The sequence below is a fragment of the Scedosporium apiospermum genome (assembly GCF_000732125.1).
Source record: "Scedosporium apiospermum strain IHEM 14462 chromosome Unknown SEQ_SAPIO_0077, whole genome shotgun sequence".
NCBI lineage: Eukaryota > Fungi > Ascomycota > Sordariomycetes > Microascales > Microascaceae > Scedosporium > Scedosporium apiospermum.
The window spans coordinates 348,122-374,478 of NW_015971778.1; the positions used below are offsets into that span (position 1 = coordinate 348,122).

At 51.7% G+C, this 26,357-nt stretch overlaps 4 protein-coding genes across 4 annotated transcripts; 2 read left to right on the forward strand and 2 right to left on the reverse strand.

Moving 5' to 3' along the window:
• Positions 1 to 3,474: 3,474 nt before the first annotated feature.
• On the forward strand, positions 3,475 to 6,608 carry SAPIO_CDS1761 (Transcription regulator bdf1; the record flags this gene model as incomplete). The annotated part of the gene is made up of 3 exons (XM_016784950.1): positions 3,475 to 3,563; positions 3,708 to 6,141; positions 6,216 to 6,608. The coding sequence occupies 3 exons, from the start codon at positions 3,475 to 3,477 to the stop codon at positions 6,606 to 6,608; spliced, it is 2,916 nt and encodes a 971-aa protein (XP_016645247.1).
• Positions 6,609 to 14,821: 8,213 nt separating this feature from the next.
• SAPIO_CDS1762 (uncharacterized protein) lies at positions 14,822 to 16,168 on the forward strand (the record flags this gene model as incomplete). The annotated part of the gene is made up of 6 exons (XM_016784951.1): positions 14,822 to 14,907; positions 15,013 to 15,111; positions 15,173 to 15,214; positions 15,276 to 15,383; positions 15,438 to 16,076; positions 16,138 to 16,168. The coding sequence occupies 6 exons, from the start codon at positions 14,822 to 14,824 to the stop codon at positions 16,166 to 16,168; spliced, it is 1,005 nt and encodes a 334-aa protein (XP_016645248.1).
• Positions 16,169 to 17,534: 1,366 nt separating this feature from the next.
• On the reverse strand, positions 17,535 to 19,270 carry SAPIO_CDS1763 (uncharacterized protein; the record flags this gene model as incomplete). The annotated part of the gene is made up of 2 exons (XM_016784952.1): positions 17,535 to 18,806; positions 18,968 to 19,270. The coding sequence occupies 2 exons, from the start codon at positions 19,268 to 19,270 to the stop codon at positions 17,535 to 17,537; spliced, it is 1,575 nt and encodes a 524-aa protein (XP_016645249.1).
• Positions 19,271 to 23,352: 4,082 nt separating this feature from the next.
• On the reverse strand, positions 23,353 to 25,645 carry SAPIO_CDS1764 (Metallopeptidase MepB; the record flags this gene model as incomplete). The annotated part of the gene is made up of 3 exons (XM_016784953.1): positions 23,353 to 23,545; positions 23,622 to 24,265; positions 24,320 to 25,645. 3 exons carry the CDS (start codon positions 25,643 to 25,645, stop codon positions 23,353 to 23,355), a joined length of 2,163 nt encoding a protein of 720 aa, XP_016645250.1.
• Between the last annotated feature and the right edge of the window lie 712 nt (positions 25,646 to 26,357).

Genomic DNA, 26,357 nt, shown 5'->3' on the forward strand with positions numbered 1-26,357 from the left:
CTGTGTGTTTGTATTGTCGTTGGTTTTTGATTGTTTGCTGGCGACTTGAAATTTTTCTGCCATTCAGGAAACTTTTTTTTTTTTTTTTTTTTTTTTTCTGCCGCTTCCTGGGAGGCTCGAGCTTTCCTTCCCCGCCAAAACCTCAGCCTGAACGAACATGGGTACGTACCTCGTGCAGGCTCGGGTCGAAGATTCAAGTCAGGTGACATTATTTCGCAAAATCACGTGAATTCAAATGACTAATTTCGGACATTGGTTCCAAATCCCTGACTTGACTCGAAGGCAGACGAGACTAACAAGAACTTGTAACATCATTCATCATCGACGCACCCCCATCCCGCTAAACGGACGATCAAGCTAATCGGAATTCCAGGAGCGAAGCACCACTCCTCTGCGACAAAATGGTTGTTCCATCATCACGAAAAGAAGTGAAAAGAAATCAAGGAGGGCGTGTAAATAGCGGACGAGGAAGAAAAAGAATGTGGCTGTGTTGAAATTACCCTTAGGGCAGAGACAGCAATCCCGGTTCCACGACGCTTTGCTGATTCGCCATACCACGCTAGGACCAGTACTAACTTGCCCATGATTGGCCAGACTTTGCTTCTGGACCCAGGCTTCCAGCCCAGGCCCCCTTGCCTATGATTGCTCTGAAGCCAGAGGATTCCTCGATGTGATTGGATGAAATAGTCACACACCTGGTGTGTCTCGAAGTCTTCCCTGCTAGTAATGCATCTACCCAGGCATTACATTCTGCCTACATACATATACACTCATTGGAGCATATGCTTGTTAAATGAGGTATGTGACACCTCGTCACCTGAGCCATGCAAAGAAAGAAACATCCATTGATGGCTCATTCAATCAAACTCAAAATTGGTCGCCACGTCGCTTCTCGACGCGTCTTCTTCCGACTTGCTTCCTCCATCATCACATCACCAACTTTACCGATGGGCCTGGAACTCTCATGCGAAAGAAATCGAGCAAGGCTCTCATATATTTGAGGATAACTCAAATACGCTAGGGCCCCTCGATTTCGAGACTCGCCTCAACGCCCGAGGATAACATGGCGCCGCGCTTGGTGCTGTCTGTCTCGAGTTGTTTGTTGGGCGACGCGGACCATGTTGCTTTTTCTATTCTTCGAAACCGTCACTATTTTCCTGTGATATCTTGAACGACCTCGGAATTTAGGTATTTTTCATTTGATACTAATTACTTTCAGGTGCTCCATCGGATGAGGTCCTGTGACGATTCCTCTATGCTTTGAAGATGGCATTGTCGACCACACGCTTCATATTCGAAGAGGATGATGTTTTCCTACGACAAGCGACCCGACCCTATCGCAAACCGGTCTCATTCGCATTTAAAACCAACAGGCCTATTACTGTCCCAATTCGACAGTCCTCTTCTCTTATTGCCTCAGGAGGAGACATTTGCCATGGCGAGACCGCTCATGAATGACCAGTTTCCCACTAACACGTAGGAAACTCCGCTACTACTACGAGGACAGCACATCAAGGTAGGCTTTGGAGACACAAATTGATATTCCGCTGTTTGCAGTCCCCACGGGATATGTGACGGGTATTTACAGCCTCTTACTGGGTTTACTCGTATTCCCCTTATACTTTTTCCCTCGTTCAATCGCCGACATTCCAACCGTCTCGTAACACGGGAACGCAGAGTCGCATGTAAATATTTAGGCCAACCCTTTCCACCAGCCAAGGCTCCCGCCTTGCTTGTCAAGCTCCGATCCGGCTCCGCTAGCGAAAAGTAGCTGTGGCTAATCCAACCAACGATGACATCGTTCTGCCCTCGTCTTGTGGCAACGTCAATCTGACGCCACTCTTCACGTGCCTGTCTGTGGCGGATTTCATCGATACGACGCAGTGCAACACTGTGTGGCTGGGCCACCCCAAGGCAGCCAATCGTGTTCTCCAAATCCTCCAATCACACCCTCCAAAGCTGCCTCCGGTCCCCGCCCACCCCCCACAACAGCCACACCACCCCTCCATGTGCATAAATGTCAACCTCCCAACCTCGAGCCAAATTTTTATTTTCCCTTGGGATTTTTTATTTTTCTTTTTTTGTTTTTCCCACCTTCCCTCCTCTTTTTATTAAAACCCCCCCTTCCCACCCCAACCCAACCACAGCCTTCACGTGTTTTAGACCCTCTTTTTCCTCCCTCAACTCACGAAAAGCACTGACCACCAACCTCTTTTCCTCTCTCTCCCATTCGACCAACCAGAATTATTTCTCTCTTTCGACTTTTGCTAGGGTAAGTTCGAAAGTTGTCCTTGCCCCGTTTTCCCCGTGCGCCCCGATAAAACGAAACCCAGCATTTCCCATTTTCCGTATAATCCGCGTTACCGAAGGGGGTGTTTGTCGCATTTCTGATAAATACCACGTCGCGCGCCGGTCGGGAAAATCCCAACTGACGTGCACGCGCTTTTCCCATTCTCTCGAAAAGCTTCATATCCTCCACTCACAGCACTCGCACACTTGGAAAGCTCTGGCCACACACGACGAGCAATCCCTTCTCTCCCCCCGCCCATGTCCTCAGAACACGATATCAACAGAGGAGCCGCATCAAACTTCCTAATTCTATTTTTATTATTTCTTCCTCTACTTTAGTTTTCTAACCCCCTGCGCAGTCTTCCGAGAGACAATCGCGACTTGTCATAATACAACCTTCCGACCATCTCCTTGTCGCGATCGGCTTTACCAACTTAATTCCCTTTGAGTCGCGCGCTTTTTACTGACTTGGGCTTGGCTTGGTCCACCTTATCTCTTTTAATCATCTCACCGCTGCCCTCATCCTTGCGACCGTCGCCCATCGCCGTCGCGATCAGCCCTCGAACCTATTCCCAAGCTGATTTCCTAATTCGGGAAGAAGACCTCCGTTGGTAAGTCGCAACCTCTTTTGCGCAATTACAATTGCAATTGCGCTTTGCGTCCGCATCTCCTTTTCTTCTCCTCGCGATAGCTTGGACCATCGAAAGCGGCAATCTTCTCGTCGTATCTCTCTGTCCTTGCCTCCCCAATCGATCGCGCCTCGCCACCCTGCTTATTCGCGACTCGTCCCTTCCCTCAAGTCGCAAGCCATGTAAATTGACGCAACGCCCGCTTTTTTTCTTCCTCCCCATCGCGACTTCTTTTTTGACGTCAAACTCTCGGCCGTGACTGACAAAAAATCCCAACGGAAAGAGCGCTCTTACGTCACGGGTCGATCGCAAGAAAAGGTTCCAACGCGAAACTTTCCCTCTCTCTCGTACTTGTCTGGGTTCTGGAGCTGTTTCAGTCAAACATCCTCCATCCAGCTTGATCGCATGCGCCATCCTCGACCACGCTTCGGGCTGAATCCATCCACTTTCGTCGGCGCGCCTGCCATTCTCGAAACGAGCCGCCGTCCGTAAACCTCTTTTCCATTTTCTCTACTTTTCTCTCCTATTCTCGTCCCGTCTTCAGTCCATGGCGGCCATGGCGACACCAGAACCCAATGCTCCCACACTGGAGCAGAAGTCTGCGTCCCCAGACGTGTCTAGGGAACAAAAGACAGAGCTCAATGGGTATGCGCATTCGCCCTTTATCTGTGCCTCCAGTGATATGCACGCCCTCGCGTTTGGCCTTCGCGCCATGCATGATGAATTGATTTATTCTTTTCCCCTGGAGATGACGGACTCAATTGCTAACCCAGTCTTTTCTTTGACCAGGCTCAAGCCACCTTCTAGTCCCAAAGCCGCGGAAAGCGAAGCGGCAGCACCAAAAGTCAACGGCAACGGAACTAAGTCGGATAGCAACGACGGTCCGAACGGCGTAACAGCCACCAGCGAAGAGGGCGCCGCCTCTCGCAAATCCGAAGAAGCCGCCCCCGCCACAGAGACGATACCTGCTGACGAGGCGGGCACTAAGCCAGACGCCGATTCCGTAACGTTACCGGAAGCTAAGGCCGAGGCAGAGAAGGAGGAGGAGAAGAAGGAGCCGGAGGCGCCGGCAACGGTAAACGCCAAGAAGAGCGAGGACGTCGATATGACCGACGCTGATGCGAAGCCTGACACCACCGAAGCTATCACCACCTCTACGACTACTGCTACCGAACCCTCCACTATAGAAAAGCCATCCTCTTCTTCGGACGCGCAACCTCCGAAGACCGAAGAATCTAAAGAGGCGGAATCCGCCGGACCCAAGTCTTCTGAGCCTGAGGAGAAGAAACCTGCCGACACCGGCGACGCTATGGCCGTCGACGAGAAGCGAGAATCTCCCGCCACAGAACAGGAACAAGACGTTTCTACGCAAGGTCCCGAAGGCATGTCCCAGCTCAACATTACCGACGATGCCATTGTCCAGTCCCCCGTCGACGAGCATGTCGACGTGGCGATGGATGATGCCGCACCCACTTCCTCGGCCAAGATTGCCCGGGAACGCGACGAGGATTCGGGCGACGAGCCCCTTGCGAAACGCGCCAAGACAGAGCCGCAGGAAGAGGTCCAGGTTTCGACAGTAACCGCCGAGCTTAAGAACTCTAAGGGACTGCAAGGCATAGAAAATTGGAACAACACCGATCTCGAAAAGCGCGTCCTCACACCTTACCAGATGCGGGAGATGCGGCGCATTATCGCGGGTGTCAAGAAGACCAAGAACGGAATGCACTTCAAGGACTCCGTAGTAAAGCTCTGGCCTACGCTCGCGGCCGCATACTTGGACAAGGTGGAGGACCCTACAGATCTCGGTGAGCTCGAGCGCGGACTACGCGACCAGCATTTCCGCACCCTCGGTGACTTTAAGGGAAGGCTTTCTCTAATTTATAAGAACACTTTGACTTTCAATGGCGAGTATCACGACATCACCCACGCCGGCCTAAACGTCGTCGAGACCATCTGGACAAAATCGCTATCCGTGCCGGAGGAGGAGCCTCCGCGGTCCAAGGCCACGTCGAAGCATATGCCGTCTCGTCACCACGAGCACCGCGCCTCTGCCCACCACGTGTCTCCCCCTGCGGAGACTCCGACCGCAAAGGCGGCTGCTACTCCCGCGGCTGCGGAACGCCCACCTCCCAAGTCGAAGCAGGCACAGGCGAACCGCAGGGCTTCCAGCATTGCCACGAGCCCCACAGACGGTCCTGAGTCTCAAACTTTCGCCCTGCCTCCAGGAGGTGTACCGCAGATCCGACGCGCTTCGACAAATGCCGATGGCGACAGGCCCAAGCGGGCTATTCACCCGCCCAAGAGCAAGGACATCGATTATTCGTCCAAGTCCTCAGTCTCCAAGAAGAATCTCAAGCCCGAGATCCAATTCTGCGATGAAGTGCTTCGTGAAATTATGGATGAGAAGCACTTCCACCTCAATGCGGCCTTCCTCGTCCCCGTTGACCCCGTTGCCCTCGGTATCCCTACGTATTTTAATATAATTAAGAAGCCAATGGACCTGAGCACGATCGCGGCCAAGCTGAACGCTGGGGAGTACACCCACCCCAAACAGTTCCAGGGCGATATGGATCTGATGTTCAATAACTGTTTCAAGTTCAACACGGCGGGTACCCCCGTGCACGTCCAGGGCAAGCAGCTCAGGTCTCTCTTCCAGTCGGAGATGGCCAAGAAGGACCAGTGGCTCGCCAAGCACGCGTCCAGCAAAGCGGGATCGACGGCATCCGACCTCCACAGCGACGAGGAGTCCGAGGCCGAGGCCGAGGTTTCCGTGGGTGGAGGCGACGCGGCGGTGCTGGCGGCGACGATCGCGACGCTGCAGGAGAAGCTGCAAGAGGAGACGACGAAGCTGAATCAGCTGTACATGGAGGATCTCCCGAATGAGGCGCTCATCAGGCTCCAGTCAACTGTGTTGTCTACCGTCCAACAGAGTTTGCTCGCGGAGAAACAGAAGTTCGCCGCCATGAGGTCGGAGAAGCCCGCCAAGGCCAGGCCTAGCAAGCCGGGCAAGGCCAAGGGTGGCGCCGGTGGTGGTGGTGGTGGTAGGAAGTCGACGGCTCCCGCGGTTCCCAAGAAGTCCGGCGGCGGCGCTAAGAAGCCCGCTAAGAAGGAGCGCTCTTGGGGCGCCGCCGAGAGGAACCAGATCGCCAATGCACTCAGCGATCCTTCGTATCCGAGCATCGAACAGGCAATTTCGATTATCAAGAAGGATACCGGCCAAGCCGTAAGTAGTAATTCCACTGTCGTATCCCGTAGTCCTTTTATTCGTAGCGTGCAGATGTGCTAACTTAGGATCAGGAAAACAATGCTGGTGTGCTCGAATTGGACATCGACCAACTCAGCACCAACGCGATTCAGAAGCTGTGGGATCTCTGCGCCAAGGCGATTCCCGGTTTCGGACGAGACGGCGGGGCGTCGGCGGATGCGGGTCTCGGCGGCGGCAGCAGTCCCCACATGGACAACGCACCGCTGTCGCGGCCGCCGAAGCCCAAGAAGAAGAACAAGCCCATGAACGCTCGGGAGCAAGAAGAGCGCATCAGCAAGCTCAAGGGCATCCGCGATCAGTTCCGTACGGGTGGTGCTGGTGCTCGGGCAGGATCGCCTAAGACGATGAATGACTCGATTACCGCGGCTCTAACGCCGACGGCGATGGAGGATAGTAGTGACTCGTCGGACTCGGAAGAGGAGTAAGGGCGTTTCCTTTTGTGGATGCGTGCGAGGAGGGGGGCGAGCCCTAGTGATGAATTGGCAAACGCTCATTTTTTTCCAAGGTGGTGACGGGGTTTATCATCTCGGCAGTCAGTTGCTTCTACGCATGCCACGCAGGTCCCTGCACACTTGTGAAGGGTGTTTCCTTACGAACGAGACACTGGCCCGTTATGGGTAGTGACTAGGAATGAACTCTCTCCCCTCCTTTCATCGACTACTTTATGTCGAAGACCCACCGCGCCGCGATGCATCCTTATGCTTTTGGTAGACTCGGGAGTCATTCGGCCTGCAGTGGCAATTCACAGCTCCCCATGGCGCAAGTCCGATAGCATATCTTATTAGCTCTTTAGCCTTGTTTCGGCCGATGGAGAAAGCTGGGACGGTGAACGGCAAACTTGGCAAGTGGAGAGGGTTAAGAGCATTTAGCTGAATTTGAAGAGGAAGAGGCGGATAAGTGGTATACCCCCGAGAGAGAGAGAGAAAGTGCAGTTGTCAGGAGGAAATTAAGGGAGGTTTTAGGGAGGGTTTTGATTTCCAGGCGGTTCCCTGTTCTCCCAGTTGGGGCGAGACAGGCACAGGCATCAATAAAGGAATGCAACAAAGAAGGAAACGAAACGTGTTTGCGGGTGGAGCGGATGTGTCAAAGTGTATGATTTAGTTGCGGATGTCTCTGCGTGGTTATGTTGGTGGTGCTGTAAGTTAACAATGTGTATAATGTCCTCTCCCACCCTCCGCGCCGCGACTTCGGGCGATTCCCTGTAACGATGTCTCCGTGAATGTCTTCACGTCCCGTCCTTGCCGGGTGAGGGATGCGGGCAGTAGTTAGGCGGGCCAGTGCCAATGCTGCAAGTCGTAGATGTCCGAAGCGCCCACTAGGCCGAACAGAAGAGAGTGAAGCGTGGCTTGGTTCAGGGCGGGGCAACCTCGTTTGCGGCTCTCTTTGTCAGAAGGGCCTATGTCTCTGGTTTCGGATCTCAGTATCTGACCATTCCAGACTGGACGAGGTAAGCAGTGGTAAATTAAAAAACAAGCCTGTGAAAGGCTGGCAAAAAAAAAACCCTCATGGTTTCCGGTTCGTACGAGAATGTGCGGTTGTGGGCTGGGTCGGGCTGGGTTGGTGTGGGGTAAAGCAAACGAGATTTTTTTTTCTTCGTGCCCCGCTTGTGGAGAGAGGAAACGGGAGACGAAGGGACCCAGAGGAAGCGGACGACTGAAACCGGGGCTCTGGAAACTTGCGGGATGAGCGGGCCGGTCCCGTGGAGGTGAGCTTGTTTTGGGGGGTTGGGGGTTGGGGGTTGGATCCGATATTTCTTCACCCAGCTTTGGGGGCTGGAGGAGGCGTTGTGGGTTGGTTTGTGAGGGAGGGCGAGTGTTGGACCTTTCAGGCACCCCGAGATTGGCTGTCTCGAGCAGCCGTGACATTGGACAAGATGGCGAGAGAATGGTGGCCCATTGGTGGCCCGACAATAGGAGAAGCGAGGCCGGTTCGAGAAGGGCTGGTCGGCGTGCCTAGTTTACCAGCTTCGGAGTTTCTCGGTGCGTCTGTAGGGGAGCGGGGATGCAGAAGAATGCAGAAGAAGACTAAAGGTTATTTTTGGGTGATGATTGATCGACCTTTGGAGAAAATGGTCGTGTGATCTACAGGGCTCCCCTGGAGGATTGGGAAACATCTCAGCGCTGGCTGTTGTGAGCGACGGAACGGGCAAGAAGAGCGAAGTCATGAAATACCGAGTACTCTTGGGCTTATCCCGAGGGTGGCTTCTAATATTCTTAGCAGATGGAGGTGTCTCACGCCTCTTGTTGTTTGCGTCTTTTGGGGCGGTTGCTGCGAAGGAGAACCTGAATGCGAATAGCGAGGCGTTGATGTTGTCTCCCAGTAAAGCCGGCCCGGTCCGGTCCGATTCAGTGTCGTTTCTGGTGCTGGAATTGCGTTTTTGTGCAGGTCATTGAATACGAAGAAGGTACCTTAATGTAGCGGGAATCGAATACGCACTGCTCGATATCAATATAACCCAAATTGGCTCCAATTTTCGAGATGAATTATTTTTTCGTACCTCCAGACTATGGTTATAAAACCCTTCAAGAATCAAGCTGCTACTCCCTTGTCTTGGTGCCGTGATCGTACAGTTCGAGTCGTCGTTCAAACGAAGTCCCCTGGGGCGACCCAGGTGCAAGCAAAAGGCAGACTCTTACCCCCTCATCCTCGGGGATTTGAAGCCCTTTGGCGTGGCTGTTCCGTCCTGCTGGAGAGGGAGTCGCACCGGCCATTTGGGACGCTCCCACACTTCTGCTGCTGCAGAGGACCTGTCACTTGTGAAATCCTACAGATTCGTTGAAACATTTTTCTTCTTTCTGCCTCTTTGCAACCCGCGAGTGTGAGTGAGAAAGCCTAAGGGAAGTATTTGCGCCGATGAAGGACGTGAAGCTGTTCTTCTCCAATGTTGCAACGCCGGTCCCGCACTACTTCGTATGTACTATTCAATGTGTTTACTTCCAATGCGAGTAGTGCTGACCGGCTTCACCACCCCCGCTGGAAACTTGCGAGGCATCCCGCCTCGGAGAACATGAATCGGCAGCATTCATCAGCCCTTGCTTGGTCATCACGACGTCGCTCAGATGCCTGCCATTCTTTAGAAGAAAAAAAAACCTTTTCCTCTCTCGCACCCTCTTTCTCTCGCCCGTTATATGCCAAGACTCCACTGGTCTCACAAGGAAAATAATTCTCTAGGAAAAAAAAAAAAAAAAAAAAAAAAAACCTTCGCCCAGCCCCAGGTGTTGCGTGGCATCATGCGGAGCAAGCGCCGACAAGCCAATGAAGGATGAAACTGGAACCATAGGGTGCTGGTGCCATGCATCAAGAAACCGATGAAAAAAAAATGTGTGTGTGTGAGGGAGAGAGAGTCTTCGTAGATGCGTGCGAGTGTATGTATGTCGGACATGGGATGTTGCATTCGAAGCAGACTACGAAGCGAAGTACTGAGGTATGACTGACCTAGAACGGCAACAATTTTCATTACTTGATAGTGGTCACTAGGTTGTGGCGATGCAGGAGGGCTCTCCATGCATGGGCAACCAGGGTGGTAACGGAAAAATACGAAGCAGTGGGCGTAGTGTACAAACTTGAGCCGGTCAGCCGGTGACCGTTTCGTCGGTGAAGCCCCATGAATGAAGCCCAGTTCTGAACAGAACACAGCGAAGTCAACTAAGGTGGGAAAAGGAGAAAATATGAGGCATCAATGATGATAGCCAAGGCCGGTTTAGTTGATCGTCCACCACTATACCCAGAAGAGAACAAGACCAGACCAACTTTGTCTTTTCCTCCCCCTCCCCCCAAAATAGAACGATCCCATTCCGAGCCTTCACTGGCGAAGAGCAACTGTCGTCTCCTTGCCCATTGTCCACCGGTCTGGAGGATCAGGGTGGAGAAACAAGATGGGTCCCGCCCGGTCTATTTCGTACAGAGAAGTTAGAACCGAGACTCTCTTCTCGTTCGTTGTTTCGTAAACTAAATTGATTTTCTCGAAGTATCGTAATAACCTAAATTTAATTATCTGGCCGTGTTAATCCTCCTCCGCACCGATCGACTGGTGCGGGAACGGGTCAAGCCTAGGTTCCAAAAAAGGAACAAGCAGCCTTGGTAGCAAGTATATCTCAAGGGTGTGCCTCGTACGCATACTTATTATTATTGTTAATTTTTAATCCTTGTTCCTATGATTATTATTTACAGGACCTATGCCAAGCCGAAGCGGGAACGGGGTTTCCGGGTTCTCTGGTAAAGACGAAGGAGACAGCGCGAGCTTGATCTTTTGCTGGAATGCTGGAAATCTCTTTTGTGTCTCGAAGTTTGGGCTCGTCGGTTGCTCCCCTAAAAAGAGTTCTAACCTGACCGAAAAGAAAAGAACTCGGTGTGTTTTCCGACACTATCCAATCCAACGGCGAGCCATTCTGGTGGGTTCTCCAAGAAGAGAAGAGGGAAGGGTGGGGAGGGGGAGATGAGATGGCTGCTGGCAACTCGTTGGTGGAGGCTCGACCGTACCCTTGGGTCCATTACCGGGAAACGGGGCTGGATTTTCAGGGAGGAAGAGGCACGAGGTAAAGTGACTCCTCACACATGCACACACCTTGGAACGTTCACGGACACTACTTCGCCGACCTTCGTTGATCGACACCAGACTTGCATGCACCAAAACTTGACAACTTTGTTGGTCATGCCTTGGAAAGGGCGGGCAGAAGCATGTATACGTTACGTTACTGCTTAAACAAAGCCCGCAGGTCCCCGACGAGAAGTTTTACAATGTACTCCTTCTGCAACGAAACACGGAGATATACATACGGGTATGCATTTCCTCGTCCCCTCGTCTTTGCCCTTCGAGGGGCCGTGTAGATTGTGCTGGCGCACGACTCCAAGCCATCCTTCGTCCTGCTGATGATTGGATTGCCAGCTTCGACAAAAGATGTGCCTTCTGCATGCGTCTTTATGGAGTGGAGACGGGGGGGCTTTGGGATTTGGGAGCGACTTAACCTGCATCGGCCAACCACGAGTTCCCACGGACAACAACCTGCTGGGACCCTCGTACTCGGGTTGTGCGGCATCCACCCAACATGCTCAAGAGCCGTTATGGTTCAGAGAGTCTATTGAGTGGGGACCTTCGAGGACTTGGAGTTGCGAGGTGGTTTTGGTTGCCACTTGGAGAGCAGAGTTTAATAGTACTTTCCACTCATGACTCAGGACAGCAACGGGTACAGGAAGTGAACTCTGTCATGCTGCCCTTAGGCACTCACTAATCACGATTGGCATTGTCCGTATGTACCTCGTGAAACTGCCTGCTTTGGCACTTGCGTTGCTCGCTTCCCAGAAAAGCGCAACTTAGTTACATCTGAGGCAGGGGGGCGGGGGCAGGCCCACCGGGCGACGACATGCGAAGCTGTTTGTCCATTTCTCTGAATCCCGTGAAGAATGCAGTGTCCGACGATCCAAAATATACTTTGCGAGATCAAAACCGTAGAGGCAAAGATCAGGAATGCCAACTGCGACCCAGCCGCACAGTGCAGTGAGTGCACCACTCTGGCGGAATTTGCGTTCTTGGACCCCGCTCTCATCAATTGATACTTCCTTTCCTTCGGCCTCCTCCAAGTCTCTCCTCAGTTCGGACTGCGAAGTATGTATCAATGTACCTTCGTACCTTCGTACCTTCGTCCCAGCCGGCTGGGTAAGTAACACCCATGGACAGCCCACCCCTCCCCTCAACCAGAATATTAGCGTAAACCGCTAAAGGCATCAATATCGCCATTCACCATTCCCCCTCTCCCTGTCTGCATCGAGTGGAGCCCACTTTCCGTTTTGGCAACTCTGTGCTTTGCAGAAACATCTCGGCGTAATATGCCTTGCCTGCATGCATTTTGCAGAAATGTGGTCGAATAGTCGGAAACCACCGACTTGTCTCTATTATTTTGATTTCCTGTTTTCCTGTTCCATTTCACTTGTGGGCAGGGCACACTTGCGCAGACAGGAGAAGAAGAAGGGGGGATGGGGACCTTTTCATCGGAAAGCCGCATCGTCTTGTTGTCTGACACTTGACACTTTCTTGACAGGTAATTGGCGAGAGAGGAAACGTGGTTCGACCACGAGGGGCTAATGTCGTTACCTACCCACCCATCAGGAATTCCCATCAGATGAGGTTGAAGGACAAGACTTGACTGGCGCTAAAACGACCTTGGACTCGTGGACGATGAACGAGTGCAAATGAGACAAGACAGACTGAAATAAAATGGCTCCAGGCTATGGTGAAATCATCGATGGGTTAATTAGCCCACTTTCGAATACCTGTGCGTCGTCTTGCCCTTGTTAAAGATTTACGATCAATGTCCTACACTGGGGGCTCTCGGACAGGGTTCAATACCGACCAGGCAAGCGACTTGAATACTCACCTTCCTGAGTACACTCCAAGTACATAGAGAACCGGACTAGCGGTAGCTGCGATGGCTCCGTTGTAATACTTCGTAATGCAGAAGAAAAAGAGGGAAAAAGTGACGTTAAAGGGAGTGGAGAAACCGCTGTTCCTTCGCATATCGCGCATAGAAGGCAAAGGCAGTAGAATCGAACGAGGAACAAAATATCGACCCGCTGTAGCGGGCTGGACCTGCAGGAGGAGTACCATGGCCGGCAACTGCGAACCGGTACCGGATCAGTCTTTCGGAGGAGACAGGGTATTGATTAGTATGAGTATGTGCGTCCACGTCTGTGGTTTCAAGCGAAGAGCCGCCTATTCTATTAGGAAGACGCCTGCAGTGGCATCCTTAGTGAAGGGCTTCTTGGAACCGGTACTGGAGACGGGGGTTGAGGTCTGCGAACCAGATCCCGGGCGAGATAGGTACATACCGTGGCGGCCTGTACCGTAGCACTGGAACTATTGCAGCGCCACCCCTTGTGAGCTTGTTTCGGGGGTTGTTGGCCAGAATGTATGAAAGCAAATTAATCATAATTGATCAGTAGATGAATACAGACACACGAGCTCGAATCGTGGCACCCTGATGTCTATTACAAACATCCAAGTTGCTTCTGGAATGGCGCACTGAAGTTGATCTTGACCCATCGATTGTCACTTCCATCCTAAGCGACTATAAAGCACAACCCCCAATTCTTCAATTCCAAAGGGTTGAATTGTTACCTCTTCATTTTGTGTTCGGCGGAGTAAAATACGCCTGACGAAGTACTTCGAATGTGAATGTACAATTCTTGAGTTGATGCTCTCGACACGAGAAATTGCCCTTTACTTGTCTCCTCGGAGTTTCCCCGCTAATAACTTCGTTCCTCGCGCACATTCGATGTTGTTACGCCGTACCATCAAGTACAGCAAAACGCAGAGTGTACGCCTGTGTACTTCGTACTTACTTCGTAAGGACGAGGACTATTAGTCGATTGACACCCCAAGACCAAGTTCCCAAGTCCCAAGTCCACCGTGCCTGTTGCAAATAATATCCAGCCAAACCACAAGCTTCTGCAACTGCCACAGGCGACAGACTCCAATTGTCTCCAATGCGGCTTCCCCCCCTTGCCCGCCCCATCCTAGCCACTCTTGGGCTTAGCGTCCCCAGAATATTGGGATTTTTCTTCTCGACATGCTAGCACGGCTTTGCTCCTTCCTCCCGCACCGCACACCCCCGCCTAGCGCCTCCTTCCCTCTTGTTCCAATTGTTCCTCTTGTTCCTCTCCTTCCTCGCGCTGATATTCCATTCAAAGAAATCCACCGACTACCGAGTACAAGTACCCTCAATATCCTCCCCGATTCTGACTCCCCCCTCCCCCCTCCCTCCGTCGTCCCCGAACAAGAAGAAGGAACCAGGGTGTGACAACTTGGTAGTTGATACATCACTTTTTTTTCTCTTGCATCTCCTCTCGCCTCTCTTCTCTGACCATTCTCGGCCTCCTACATATTATCTTCAAATGAAAATAGACTATTATAAGACTTCATCTAGCCATCCGCAAAAGCCTCATCTGCTCATTTCTTCTTTCCCTGTCCAATCCGGTATCTAATATTCTCCATTGTTGCCTCGACATACGCATACTCAAGGTCCTCTGAAACGAAGTTTCCACGACAGCTTCACCCACACCCCCTCTCACCCGGCACTTCCATCCTATAACCGCGAGTACCACGAGGAGCCGTTCCCAGCGTCGCATTTTGGATTCATATCCCATCCCATCCGCGTCGCCTCCTTTTCGCCCCCAATTCTCACCAACTGCTCTTTTCCATCTTCGTTTTTTCTCTCGCCGCAAAGAATCCAATCCAGCGCCTCCGATGTCCACCCAGGTATGGAATAGATGAATATCGATATGCCAGGAAGCGACGTAATTCCAGGCGTATGTTGTCTTTTCTTCATATCGATATTGTCCTCGGGGTTGTTTGAAGCGAGCCATCTTGTGTGGATATACGTTGTCTTTTTTGTTTCCATTTTTTTGCCACCATCGCGCTACACGACTTGATTGTTATAGACCTGTAACCTCCACCATGATGTGTGATGACAGAATGGGGATGCGCCTTCTGCTTTTTTTTCTTTTCTTTTTTCCCTTCCCGCATTCCGCTGTCCATTAGGCCAAAGTCTCGGAGACCGGGTGCAGTGTTTGGCCCTTTGCGAGCGTTTTGTCTCAGCTCAATGATATATGCAAAGCTTGGGTGATCATGGAGCACGGTACTGACATGCATCTCGATCAGGACCCTGACCTGGTCGACCACAACGATGAAGAAACCGATATTGACAATGACTCTGCCTTTGACGAAACTGCGTAGGTGACACCCGCTTTTTTTTCCTCCTCTCTCGCCCGGGATTCGGTTTTCTCTCTCTCTTCATAAGCAAATCTCGGCAGCTAACTAACCCGGTTCGTCTAAAGGAGCGCCATGTCCACAACTGCTTCGCTAACGGAAAGCATATTGAACTACCGAAATATCCACGGTCGCACTTACCAGCGGTCACCGTCCACGGCGTATTGGTAGGTTATATAATGGGCCCAGATTCATAGGGGGGACTTGGCTCACATTTGACACGTATAGGGGACCGAATGATCAGAAGCAGATGGAAGGCTTAGACTTGACGTGAGTAGCAATCCTGCAAGAGAGACATATATCTCTTGTCGCTGACTTGTTCTCGATCCAGACATCACTGGATGACTCTATTATTTGATGACAAGCTGTACCTGGCGCCGATTGGGGATAACCCGCAGAGGATTCTCGATGTTGGGACAGGGACAGGAATATGGGCCATGTGAGTAGATTTTACCCGACAACTCGTTCGAGTTTCGCTGACCCACCCTCGTAGCGACGTCGCCGATATGCTACCCTCCGCCGAAGTAATCGGCACTGACATCTCACCTATCCAACCTACCTGGATCCCCCCTAACTGCCGCTTCCTCATCGACGACGCCCAACTCAACTGGGGCTGGAAACCCGACTACTTCGATTTTGTCCACCTGCGCCACCTCGTCGGCTGCATCGACAACTGGTCGCGCTTCTACTCCCAAGCCTTCTCCCGCCTCAAACCCGGCGGCTACTTGGAGCACTGCGAGTTCGATATCAAGACGCGCAGCGACACCGATCTCGTGGGTCCCGATCACGTCTTTACGAAATGGTACGAGGTCCTCATAGAAGCCAGCGAGAAAACGGGTCGGAGCTTCCGGTACCCCTCCCAAGAGGGAGCGACAGAGGACTTGATGAGGCAGGTGGGCTTCGTTGACGTGGTACACCAGACCTGGAAGGTGCCCATCGGCGCTTGGCCCAAGGATACAAAGATGAAGCAGCTTGGGCTATTCACTTTTGAGTTCATCGACTCATCGTTGGAAGGGTTTGCCCTGTATTTGCTCAAGGAGATTATGGGTTGGGAGTTTGAGGATATTCAGGGTATTGTGAATGGCATGAGGAGGGCGATACGGCGGAACAAGCTGATGCCTTATTTCGTATTGTGAGTTCTCACCGATGTGGAAAGGAAAGATGGTTCAGCAGCTAACATGGCGTCTCTTCAGGCATCTCACTTATGGAAGGAAACCGGATTAATTGGGGTAATTGGGGTACTTACTTGATGTCTCTGACACGGGTTTCCTGCTGCTGGCGATTGGGACAGAGTCGCCCAGCAGGTATCGTTTTCCGATGCGCGGTGAGAGGGGTGTTTCGCCTCTTTCCTTTTTCCATTTTTGTTTACGACTTGCCATGATCCTCGAACGGCCTCTTCGATGTGGGGAAGACGGAGTCTTCTTTCGGCTTTCGAGATATTTTCTTTTACCTTCTTCTCTTGGATAGCGCTTGGGCAAACAAGACAAATCCAGGATACAAGGGAGACCCCCAAAAGGCGGTTTCTCGGGATAGGGGGGAAAAACGGAGATGTGGTCTCTTGGTCCAGACCTAGAGGACTCGGCTATTTCATGATCCTGAAATGAGGCATGATGATTTCATTTAGGATCTTTTTTGATCCTTCTTTTTTTTCTGCATATACATTTAGATGGGGGGCAGGAGATGGATCGGACCGGAGGCTTTCTGCTTTAGTTTTTATTCTGCTTTTTCCCAATATTTATTTTCATTAGGGCTTTATTTTTTTTGAACTTCTTTTGAATATACTTTTTGTTTGTTCAGGACCTTTAAACTTCAGATGTTGAAACTAGCTTTCTCCAGATACTCGGTGACGAAATTTGAGATGTGATCAAATCCAGATGCATGAGAAGCCTTTCCTTCCATGCCGGACGCCTTTTCCCACCCTCGTTCCCGACGCCGTTTACGGAAATTTTTACGAAAACCCGAACCAGTTCCATTCCCTCGGGTTCTTCTTCATGAGGGCTTTCGATACCCTCCAATTCTTTTGTCCCGGGTCCAGTCCGATTGGAGAGAGAGAGAGAGCCAACAACATACTTCGTACATTAGCCAGCTTTGGCCCCCAAAACCCAATTCGCCGGAATTGTTGGATTGGAGAGGATGTTGAATGATTCGTCGAAGGATATATATATGTATATATATAGTGAGTATATTGCTACACGTCATGTCCTTCGTATTCGTGGCCAGGTGGCATTATTATATTACAACGACGACTTTCCCAGAAAATAGAAAATCGGGGTCTTCTCCGCTCGAGAACAGTTCCGGTACATTCAATAATATAAAAGAGAGCTCAGCCCATTTTGGCTCGCGGGGAATCGATCCATTTCCATTCACCTCAATGTAATTTTTTTTTTCCCTTTGCCTCTACCGCCGAACGCCGTTCCAATGCGTGCCAAAATGAACAAAAAGAAAATGAGAAGCGGAAAAGAAAAGGTAATATACACAATTCCAATAAGAACCCCTATATATATATAATGCCCCCCAGATGACAAAAGAAGGAAAAGGTTGAGATGAAAAGAAGTCATAAAAATCCGGCAGAAGCATAACTCGACCCATCCTAAAGCGCCAAGTCAATATCCTCCGATTTCTTCGTAACCGCTAGGCTCAGCACCGACGTCTGCTCGCGCAACTCCAACTTGGAGTCGGACTCGGCGGCTGCCAAGCGAGCAAACTCGCGCGTGGCCTTGTCAGTAAGGGTAAATGGCGTCTCCCAGAGATATTTATCCGGGTTCGAGCAGGTGGCGTGCCAGCTTCCGTCTCTCTCGCTCTCGCCCTGATTGGCGTTGTTGGCATCGGCATCGGTCTTGACGCGAGAGCCAAAGATACGCTGCTGGGGCTCGGCATCTCCTTCGGAGCAGGGTCGCCAAACTTCATCGAAGCGGAGGGGATCGCTGGGGGGTCTCTCGCCGCGGCCGAGCTCGTCCCTGAGCTTGGCGTTGCGCAGCTGGCGCTCAACAATGGCTTCGAGGACGAAGTAAGGCGCGTCGTATTGCAAGGCTTTGCGGAGAGGGAAGGGGGCTAGAAGAGCTTCGAGATCGTCATCTGCTCCCCTCCTCTTTCGCTGGTTCTCGGATTTTTGTACTTGGTTGGGCGCAGACGCGTGGCGCTTGCGTGCTTCAGCTCGATCGGGATCGACGGTTTCGTCCGTTTCGGGGTTGGGAAGGTTCTGCCATTCGGCGATATGCGAGGCGACGCCGTCGTTCCACCGCTTCGTCAAGTACGCTGCGTTGGTCATGTGGACGGCCGGCGAGTGCGGGAGCGGAGGACGCGGTCGCATAGAGTTCCAGCCTGGGGTGATGGAGATGTCGACGACGCGAGGGATGAGGACGCGGAAGATCTCGCGCTCACCGCGGACATCCTCCAGCTTGTCGGCCTTGAGCTTCTCGATTACGTCGGCATCAGCGTAGCCCCAAAAGTCGGAAAAGGCAATGGACGTGTCCGCAAGAGACGCCTTGTAAAGGATCTCGATCTGCTGGAAGAGCCTGAGCACCATGTAATCGACGACTCCCACGGCGGCTTCGCGCGGAAGGGCGGCGAGGGTCCAGGCATCCCACATTCCAAAGTTGAACACCCAGAGGGTCTCCTTGGGCGGATTCTTCAGAGGCTTACTCTGCAGGAACCTGGCGACTTGGGCGTCGAGATCGTCGTGGGTGGGAACGGGGTAGTGGTCGGCGATGTAGGTATAGTTAAAGCCGGGCTGGTTTTCGTCGAACTCCTGCGACAAGACGTTTTCGAGTGTTTCCTGATAGGCCGTGTTCGAGAGGAGGGCGGGGTCGGGTCTGGATCCGTCAATGGAGGGGACGAAGGAGTAGTGCGTAGAGCAGCGAAGCTACATTGCGGGGTTCACACAAGTTAGTCGGGATGGTTCCTTTACGCTCTTCATATATGTGTACCTGTATCCTGGGCTGGGAATCGCTGGGAACAAAACCAAGGCAGTCTAATGGAGCACAGCAGTACGACATGACATGGACATGACCAGTCAAAACTTACCTCGTCACAAAGATACTCAGTCCAGCTCTTGCTAGTACCGCTCTCTCCATTCTCACGCCCCATAGCCAAGTCCGGGGCACCAAAAACGACCAACCTCAAGCCGCCACCTTCGGGTTCAGCCTCTCCGCTCGAACCACCGTGCCATCTCAAGAGCGGGCCTGCTCCTTCGCCGGAAGTGACGTCTGATAACCTGTCGGGGAGGGTGAACATGGCAATAATGTTGACGAGAAGGACGAGGCCGAGTATGAGTTTTAGCCTGCCGCGGAAGACGCGGGCAGACATGAAGCCAAGAAGATTGCGCATCTTTGCTTTCCAGGCCCCGAGCGCTGGGCCGGTTAATAAAGAGGGATCGCTGCCGTTTCTCATGGTCATTCAAAACCACGACCTGGATTTAAGGATCTCGTCGCTGATTGGAGGCCGTCCAACTTTACACACTCCTGCCTCGAATTCGAACAAAAGGCAAGCAAAGGGTCTCGCGCTGCCCGGGCAAGGAAGAAGAATGAATCATTCAACGCTTTTCAGGCTGGGTCAGGTCGCGATGCACCCCCGACACACTCGCTTTGGTCGGATTCGGGTAGGGATGGAGGTCGAGAGAAGAATTGGAAGATGGGGCTTTAGTGTCAATCTGAAGTGGTGAGCTGGTCCAATGGTTCTTGGCAAGAGATCGACGTCGAGACTTGGCGGTGGTGTCTAGCGTGGTTGCTATTTGATTAATAGGGGGATTTTGCTTATTTTAGGAACGGAAAGTGCAAAGGGTGAGAGCTTGTGTCTTGTGTCTTGTGTCGCGTGTCGAGTCAGGCCCCGCCAAGACCCACGCTGGACAGGTGCACTGGGGTAAGGAGGGATCTCTAGAATCATAAAGCGTGGTTGGGAATGAGTGAATGGATGGAGGGAAGATCAATTCCTCTCCTTCGTGTTTCTAACGGTGGCTGTTTGGGCTGGCTTCACATCATCAGGTGTGATTGAGTGGTGGGATGTGCTCGTCAAGGGGAGAGTGGGAGAGGATATTTCGATCCACAGCAGGGTGAGGGAAGAGGGGAGGAAAAGATGAAAAAGATGGGAAACACGGGGCCGAAAAGAAGAGAAGAGAAGAGAAATATAGAAACGAAAGATGGAGTTGGAACAAGATCTAGACTCCTGGAGTAAAGGTTGAAGATGAGAGACCAGAGCTGACTTTGGCCGACTTTTTTTTGCTCTTCCCTCTCTCGCTTTCTCTTTTTGGGATACACACACTGGTCCTCCGAAGTATTTGTGGTACTTCGTCCTTCGTACCGACAATGACAATCATAACTGCGCCCTGGTTTCTTCTCCTGAAGACCCACGCCAGAATCAAGAAGTTGCAACCTTGAAACTAAGGTGGGACCCACAAAGTACAAGTAGTACGTATTACTTCGTACTTGTTACTTAAAATTGGTCTTTCGTCCTTGGCGAGAACCTGAAAATGGCGGTCGCGTGCAAGAAAAGGGAGAAGTACAAAGTACTTCTTCCATGCAGCAAGAGGATCCCCGATAACACGCGAATCAAGCCTCAGACCAATAATCTAAAAGTATCGATCTTTCGATTCTTAAACATATTGAGACTTGTTGCATTTCGCAAAGCGGAAAATACTAAGTATAAAATTTGCCGAAAAAAAGGGAGAAAAAGGGATAAGAAAACATCAGATGCGTTGCTCACAAAACGTCAGCTCCATTACGTGGATTGACCTGCAATGACGACGATGGACGCATTGGATGGGGTCTTGGATGTGGTCCCTGCGACCCTATCAAACCCAATGAGGAAAGGTTCGAGGTGTTAATCTGATTAATCTGGGCGCGGTTCCCTGACAGCTGCAGCGGAAATGAGGTTTTTGGTGCACGATGCCTGCGTCTGTCACTTGTGGAACTGGGAAATGGTGGGTGACAAGTTGGCAGCCCCGGCATGGACCCTTAGCCTGTTTCGATACCCAGTCCCGTTGGAATCCCGGCAACCCCCCATGAAATTTTGAAATGAACATTCGCGGCAAGTGGGCACACGAGCACGGGAAACGTCACCACATGCCACAGACACAGACACATGTCCATCGTGGTTGAAGCATGGCAATTTCGGCCAACCATGAATGAGCCAGAGACGCTAGGTTGCGGTGAGGACAATTCCCGAGTCCTGTTATCAGATCATTGAAGGCTACTTGCGAAGGACTACAACGCTGGAACAATTGCAGTTACACTTGACCCCTGTCTGTTTGCTTCCGTTGATGATTGATAACAGTTAGAAGAGGAAACAATCGACCGTTGTACATTGAGGCACATCCGTCTCAAGTCCTGGATTAAGCGATGCGAAAAACAGGGTCAAGGTCAAACACTGGCACCGACTTACATAGTAATTTAGGATATAGAAAGATCAACAATAGCAGTGAAGTTATGGACACATTTACTGTTCATGCAAATGGAAATCCTCGAGTGTCAAGCTGTCAAGATCCAAAAGAAGCGCAAATTAATCCCATACCGTTACCAGGTTATTAGGTGCTGACAATCTCAGATCGCCAATTGCCGTCCGCTTCATGTTTGATTCCGCAGGTCCCTGGCATTCCGCTTCCGCTGCGTCTTCAGAGTTCGCTTGTTATGTCGGCGCTTGTCGTGAAACACTGGCCGCGCAACCAGATTGCCTAAAATGGCCACGACCAAGTCATCATCGTTCGCCCAAGTCCCCACCAATCCCCCTCCCCCCCACCATCGGCAGATGAGCGCCGTCCACCGGCAGCAGCGGAAGCATTTGATGTCTACCTCGTTAAGCCCGAGTATTCCGATGCCATAGATTATCAACGTCACTGACATCACTGGTATTTAAGAAATGGTGGCGGTAGATCCAATAGCGAAACGACAGCCCCCAAGCTGGTTCGCGATAATAGGTATTACCACGAGCAAAAGGTGGGAGGAAAGAAGCCTTCTGTCGAGAACCCCACGAGGGAATCTCGCAGCGCGTCTCCAGCGCTGAAGGGAGCTCTCGTCACCACGTCTCTTTACCACGACCACATTTCACTACTTGATCTCCGAATTTAGATTCCCCGAGAAGCAAAGCTACATCCCGCACACTCAGCACTTATTAAAATAAATAACCTAGACCACCCCTGATTCGGGCACGCCGGCCGACCATTGTTAGCAACTGGCTCTCCGGGACCGGAAGCAGGGATAGAATCTCATTGACAGAGGCCACGCGTTGGGGTCAAAGCTTGGAATTTTCGGTGACTGCAAGGGGGCCTCTGCGTTTGGAAAAGGGCGACATTTTGGGTTTGGAGCGGATATTTCCTGTCACTATGGCAAGAGGGAAAGGTTCGTTTGTTCCGGCTCGAGAGGAGCCGAGTACTCATTGATTCGGGTTTCATTACACTCGATCGTCAGCCCTCGAAAAGACGCTCGCTATTTTTGTGTTGGCGCACTCTCCCAGTGCACATCGAAAGCCTTACCAGAAGTTGCTCGAGAGGTGCTAGCCAGCACATACCCAAAAGGACAGGCAGGCAAAAAGAGCTGTGTTGACCAGAAAAGAATAATAATAGGACGAAAGCGATGATGAAGGACCGGATTTAAATCTGATCTCTCGAAGTCCTCCTCGTCCTCCTTGTCCTCGAGGGTAGAGATACCTGCTCCCTTCGGAGACTTCATGTAGCACGGACCTGGAATGGACATTGGACTGGTAGAGAGGCCGTCTCATAGCCGGGTCTGAGGTAACTGCAGGAGGCTTCGGCGTTGTGGGCAGCCGATTGTCCCTACGCATAAGTAATCGCCGGCCGTGCGAGCCTGGGATCCCCGGTAACCGGGTGCATGTGGGGCCGGGGCTTACGGAGGTCTGCTCCCTGACCAGCAGCAACTTGGACAAACCCCGACAGAGCGTACCTCCTAGGTCTACGAATAAAGTATGCCTACGGTTTTAAGAAAACGAGACATCAAATTCCTATTGACCTACGTGTATGCTTCCCCCGCGCTGCGTTGACCATGCCCTTGTCAAGGAGTTCAGAGCCGTGCATCCCTGGGAGTCCTATGCTGATTGGAATGGGACATATCTCCTCACCAAAGATCCCGATACGCTAGGTTCTCGGATCGAGACTATTTGGACGACCCATCCGTGTTCCCTCCCAGGGTCAAGGCCCGATTTAGCTTCTTCCACATTTACAAGCAATGCGCCACGTGTCACCTGCGGAGAGGTGATTTGGCAGAGGCATACCGACCGCTGTACCACGATGATACTTGGAATGGACCCTAGAGGTCTTGACGAGATCGGAACCATTGTAGAGATAATTTATCCACCATGCTCCAAATAGCGCTAAAGAATACGCACACCACCAATCTCAAGAGATAGTTGAAGACGTCGTTTGACATGACCTTTCTAAATATCACAGAATTCCTAGGGGCGCCTCACTCGAGACCAAGCTCCCTGTTGAACGTATCGCTGGAAGGCCTCCGACCAAGAAACTCTGTGAGAATCTTCACCCCATCCCAGCTTCCCCCCTTCTCAAGGACCGCATATCGGTATCTTCGCCCTTCTTTTGCATTCATCGGGTCTGCTTTGAAAACCGCGTGAAACACATCAGTCGAATAGACTTCGGAGCTGGAGGAATAAAAGCCAAACATTTAGCACAACAGCCAAGATTTCAAGTGTCTTCGTGCAGCGGGGGCGCTCTTACAAAAGATAGCTGTAATAACCTGCATCATACTCTCCCATGATGTGCTCAAACCTGGAGTAGCCGTGGCCCCACTGATTGTCAAAGCCGATGTCCATGGGACCGTCCAGTGGATCGATGTCGTGCTCTAGATCGTTCCACAGAGCCGTGAAGTCCAATGCCTGGATAGACTCGCGGCTGTCTGGATGATGGACTTCCATATCAAACACGGCTCGAAAAACCTGTCCGAGAGAATTAATGCCATCATTGAGTCTTCTGAGTGATATGAGGCCGTCAATGAGGTTTGCCGGAATCCTCTCCGGGGGTCTGGGGCCACCGTTTGAGTTGTCTTGCCAGTAAGCCAGATACTCCGGGGAGAGATACGAGTAGTGTCTTCCCAAAACCCCGAGAACTTCTGGAGTCCAACACCAGTTCTCAAGCAGTTGGCTGGGCATTTCTCCGAAATCGACCGGAGTCCCGTCGGACCCGTGAAATCGCGCATAAGTAGTCCGAGAAACGAGGTCGTGAACTGCATGCCCAAGCTCGTGGAAGAGTGTCACTACGAGGCCATGTCGCAGCAGGCTAACCTTACCAGGCTCAGGCTTGGGGATATTTGCCACGATGGCCGTGGAAGGGTATTGCCGTGTTCCATCTTCACGAGTGAACCCCTAGGACAATAGTCAGTCAGTTCTAAATAAGCCTGGGAAACCGGAAAGACACACCGGCATTAAGTTGAAAACGGAGACGTGGCCGTATTTTCCCGGGCGTCTGAAAAGGTCGACGTATAGATACCCGAGGAAACTGCCACCTTCTTCTTCGTCGTCCCAAGCGGAAAATATTTGAACATCCTCGTGCCACGACATATCCTTGCCGTTCCCCGAGGGCGAAAGCCGATGGCGTTCTTCACTTCCCACCTCAACAAAGACGAGCCCGAATAAGTGCTCGATGATATCAAGCATTGCGCCAAGTGTGGCCTGAACCGGGAAATATTCTGCAATCTTCTCGCTATCGACAGCAGCCTGCCTTCGCCTCTGCGTGTGGTATATGGGAGCGTCCCAGGCGAATAGATGACCGTCAAAATGCTTTCCCTGAGACTCCATATCGGCCTTCTTGAGAAGCCTCAAGACTTCATACTCCTTCATTCCTTGTTCGCGTAGCCGATCACGGAGGCTGTCTAAAAAAGTTATAACGGTGTCCGGCGTTCCGGCACATCGATCCTCGAGCCGAAGAGTGGCGTGGCTATGATATCCAAGCAGTCGTGCAGCTTCGTCACGAAGGAGGACCGCCTCTTTGAATAGTGGGATGTTTTCCTTACATCTCCTGGCAAGCGCCATGCTGACCTTTTTCCGAGTTTCTCCATTCTCGGAGCTTCTCATCGGCCCAGCCTCCATCTGGCTCAGGCTTACATACATCTTTCCCTCATTCTCGCCGGTTCCTGGCTCCAATCTAGCCAAGAATTCATCTGGCAAACCGCTCAAGTCCTCTGGACCGAACCAGAGGCCATCAGTGTTACCATCTACCTCCGAAGCACTTGCGTTTTGTCGAAAGTCGGCCGTCACGCGGTTAATGCGTGCCCTGATCTCTTTGAAGTGGTCTCTCTGTCCCGCCGAAAGCTTTAAACCGTTCGAGAGGTGCTCTTTGTGAATCGCTGCCAGAAGCCGACGCGACTCTTCATCCAGACATGGATCCTTCTGCACAACGGCATCCACGAGAGCGAAGAGCTTCTCGAACATGGCTGTCTCAACAGCGAAGTCATCAAAGAGACACTTGGCCTTGATGGAGGCTTCTCGTACTTCCGGATCTGGGGATACGGATCGATAGAAGACGAGATGACGGGTGCATGACATGAGTCTGTTGTGAGCCTGGGCGAGGGGCAGTATGACGTTGGCGAACGATACGGCGTCGGGGCGGATATCTTCAGCCAGCTGTCTCTGGATTTGCCGCGAATGGGCTATGGCACGATCTGCTTCTTCAAGGATCGAGGTCGGGGTTCCCGTGAAAAGGAGTGGCGCCTGGGGTGGACGTGGATGTAGATGTGGCTCCTCCATTCTTCCCCAAATGGTTAGTTTTCCGACCAATTCGCGCACTCTAGATTTCCTAAGAGGTGCAAAATCCTTCCGAGGTTGAGCAAGCAGGGCCTTTAGTTTCTATGCCCCGGTCTTAAAAATCGTTTTCCTGCTTACGATCTATGAGAGTATCGATTCGGGTGTGAAAATCAATGGGAGGGCGAGGTCTCCGCGCCCGACCTCGCCCGATCTATCTCTCCCGCCCCCTCACGCGAGTCACTTACGAAGCAGGGACATTCGTAGTTGCACACGCAGATAAAAAGGTATCAATTGACACCTACTTCGTACTCAGTACATGAGGTACTCAATGTCGATGCAAGGAACCATATTGTATTGTTGCCTAAGATTACTTCGTAAGTAACGTAACGTTAGACGACCACACACCACAACACCCTGCATACATCCTTCGCGTGTATTATCCGCATTTCCAAAAATCTATCGATTGAGACTGCTGTCGAAGTCTCCCAGCGTTTGCATATGATCTCTCAGGATGAAAGGCGTCTCGTCCTAAAGCCCATTCTTTTATAGCATCCAAGTCCTGGCACGTATGGAAAGTTGGCCATACTGGGGGGACAGTCTCCCCCTTGTTGTCCCAATTTATGGGTGCTATCATCATATCCGCGGCACATGCCACGCTCAATCGGAGCCTATCAAGGCTATGTTCTGCGTAGCCGAACGTCATATCTCGCGGGCC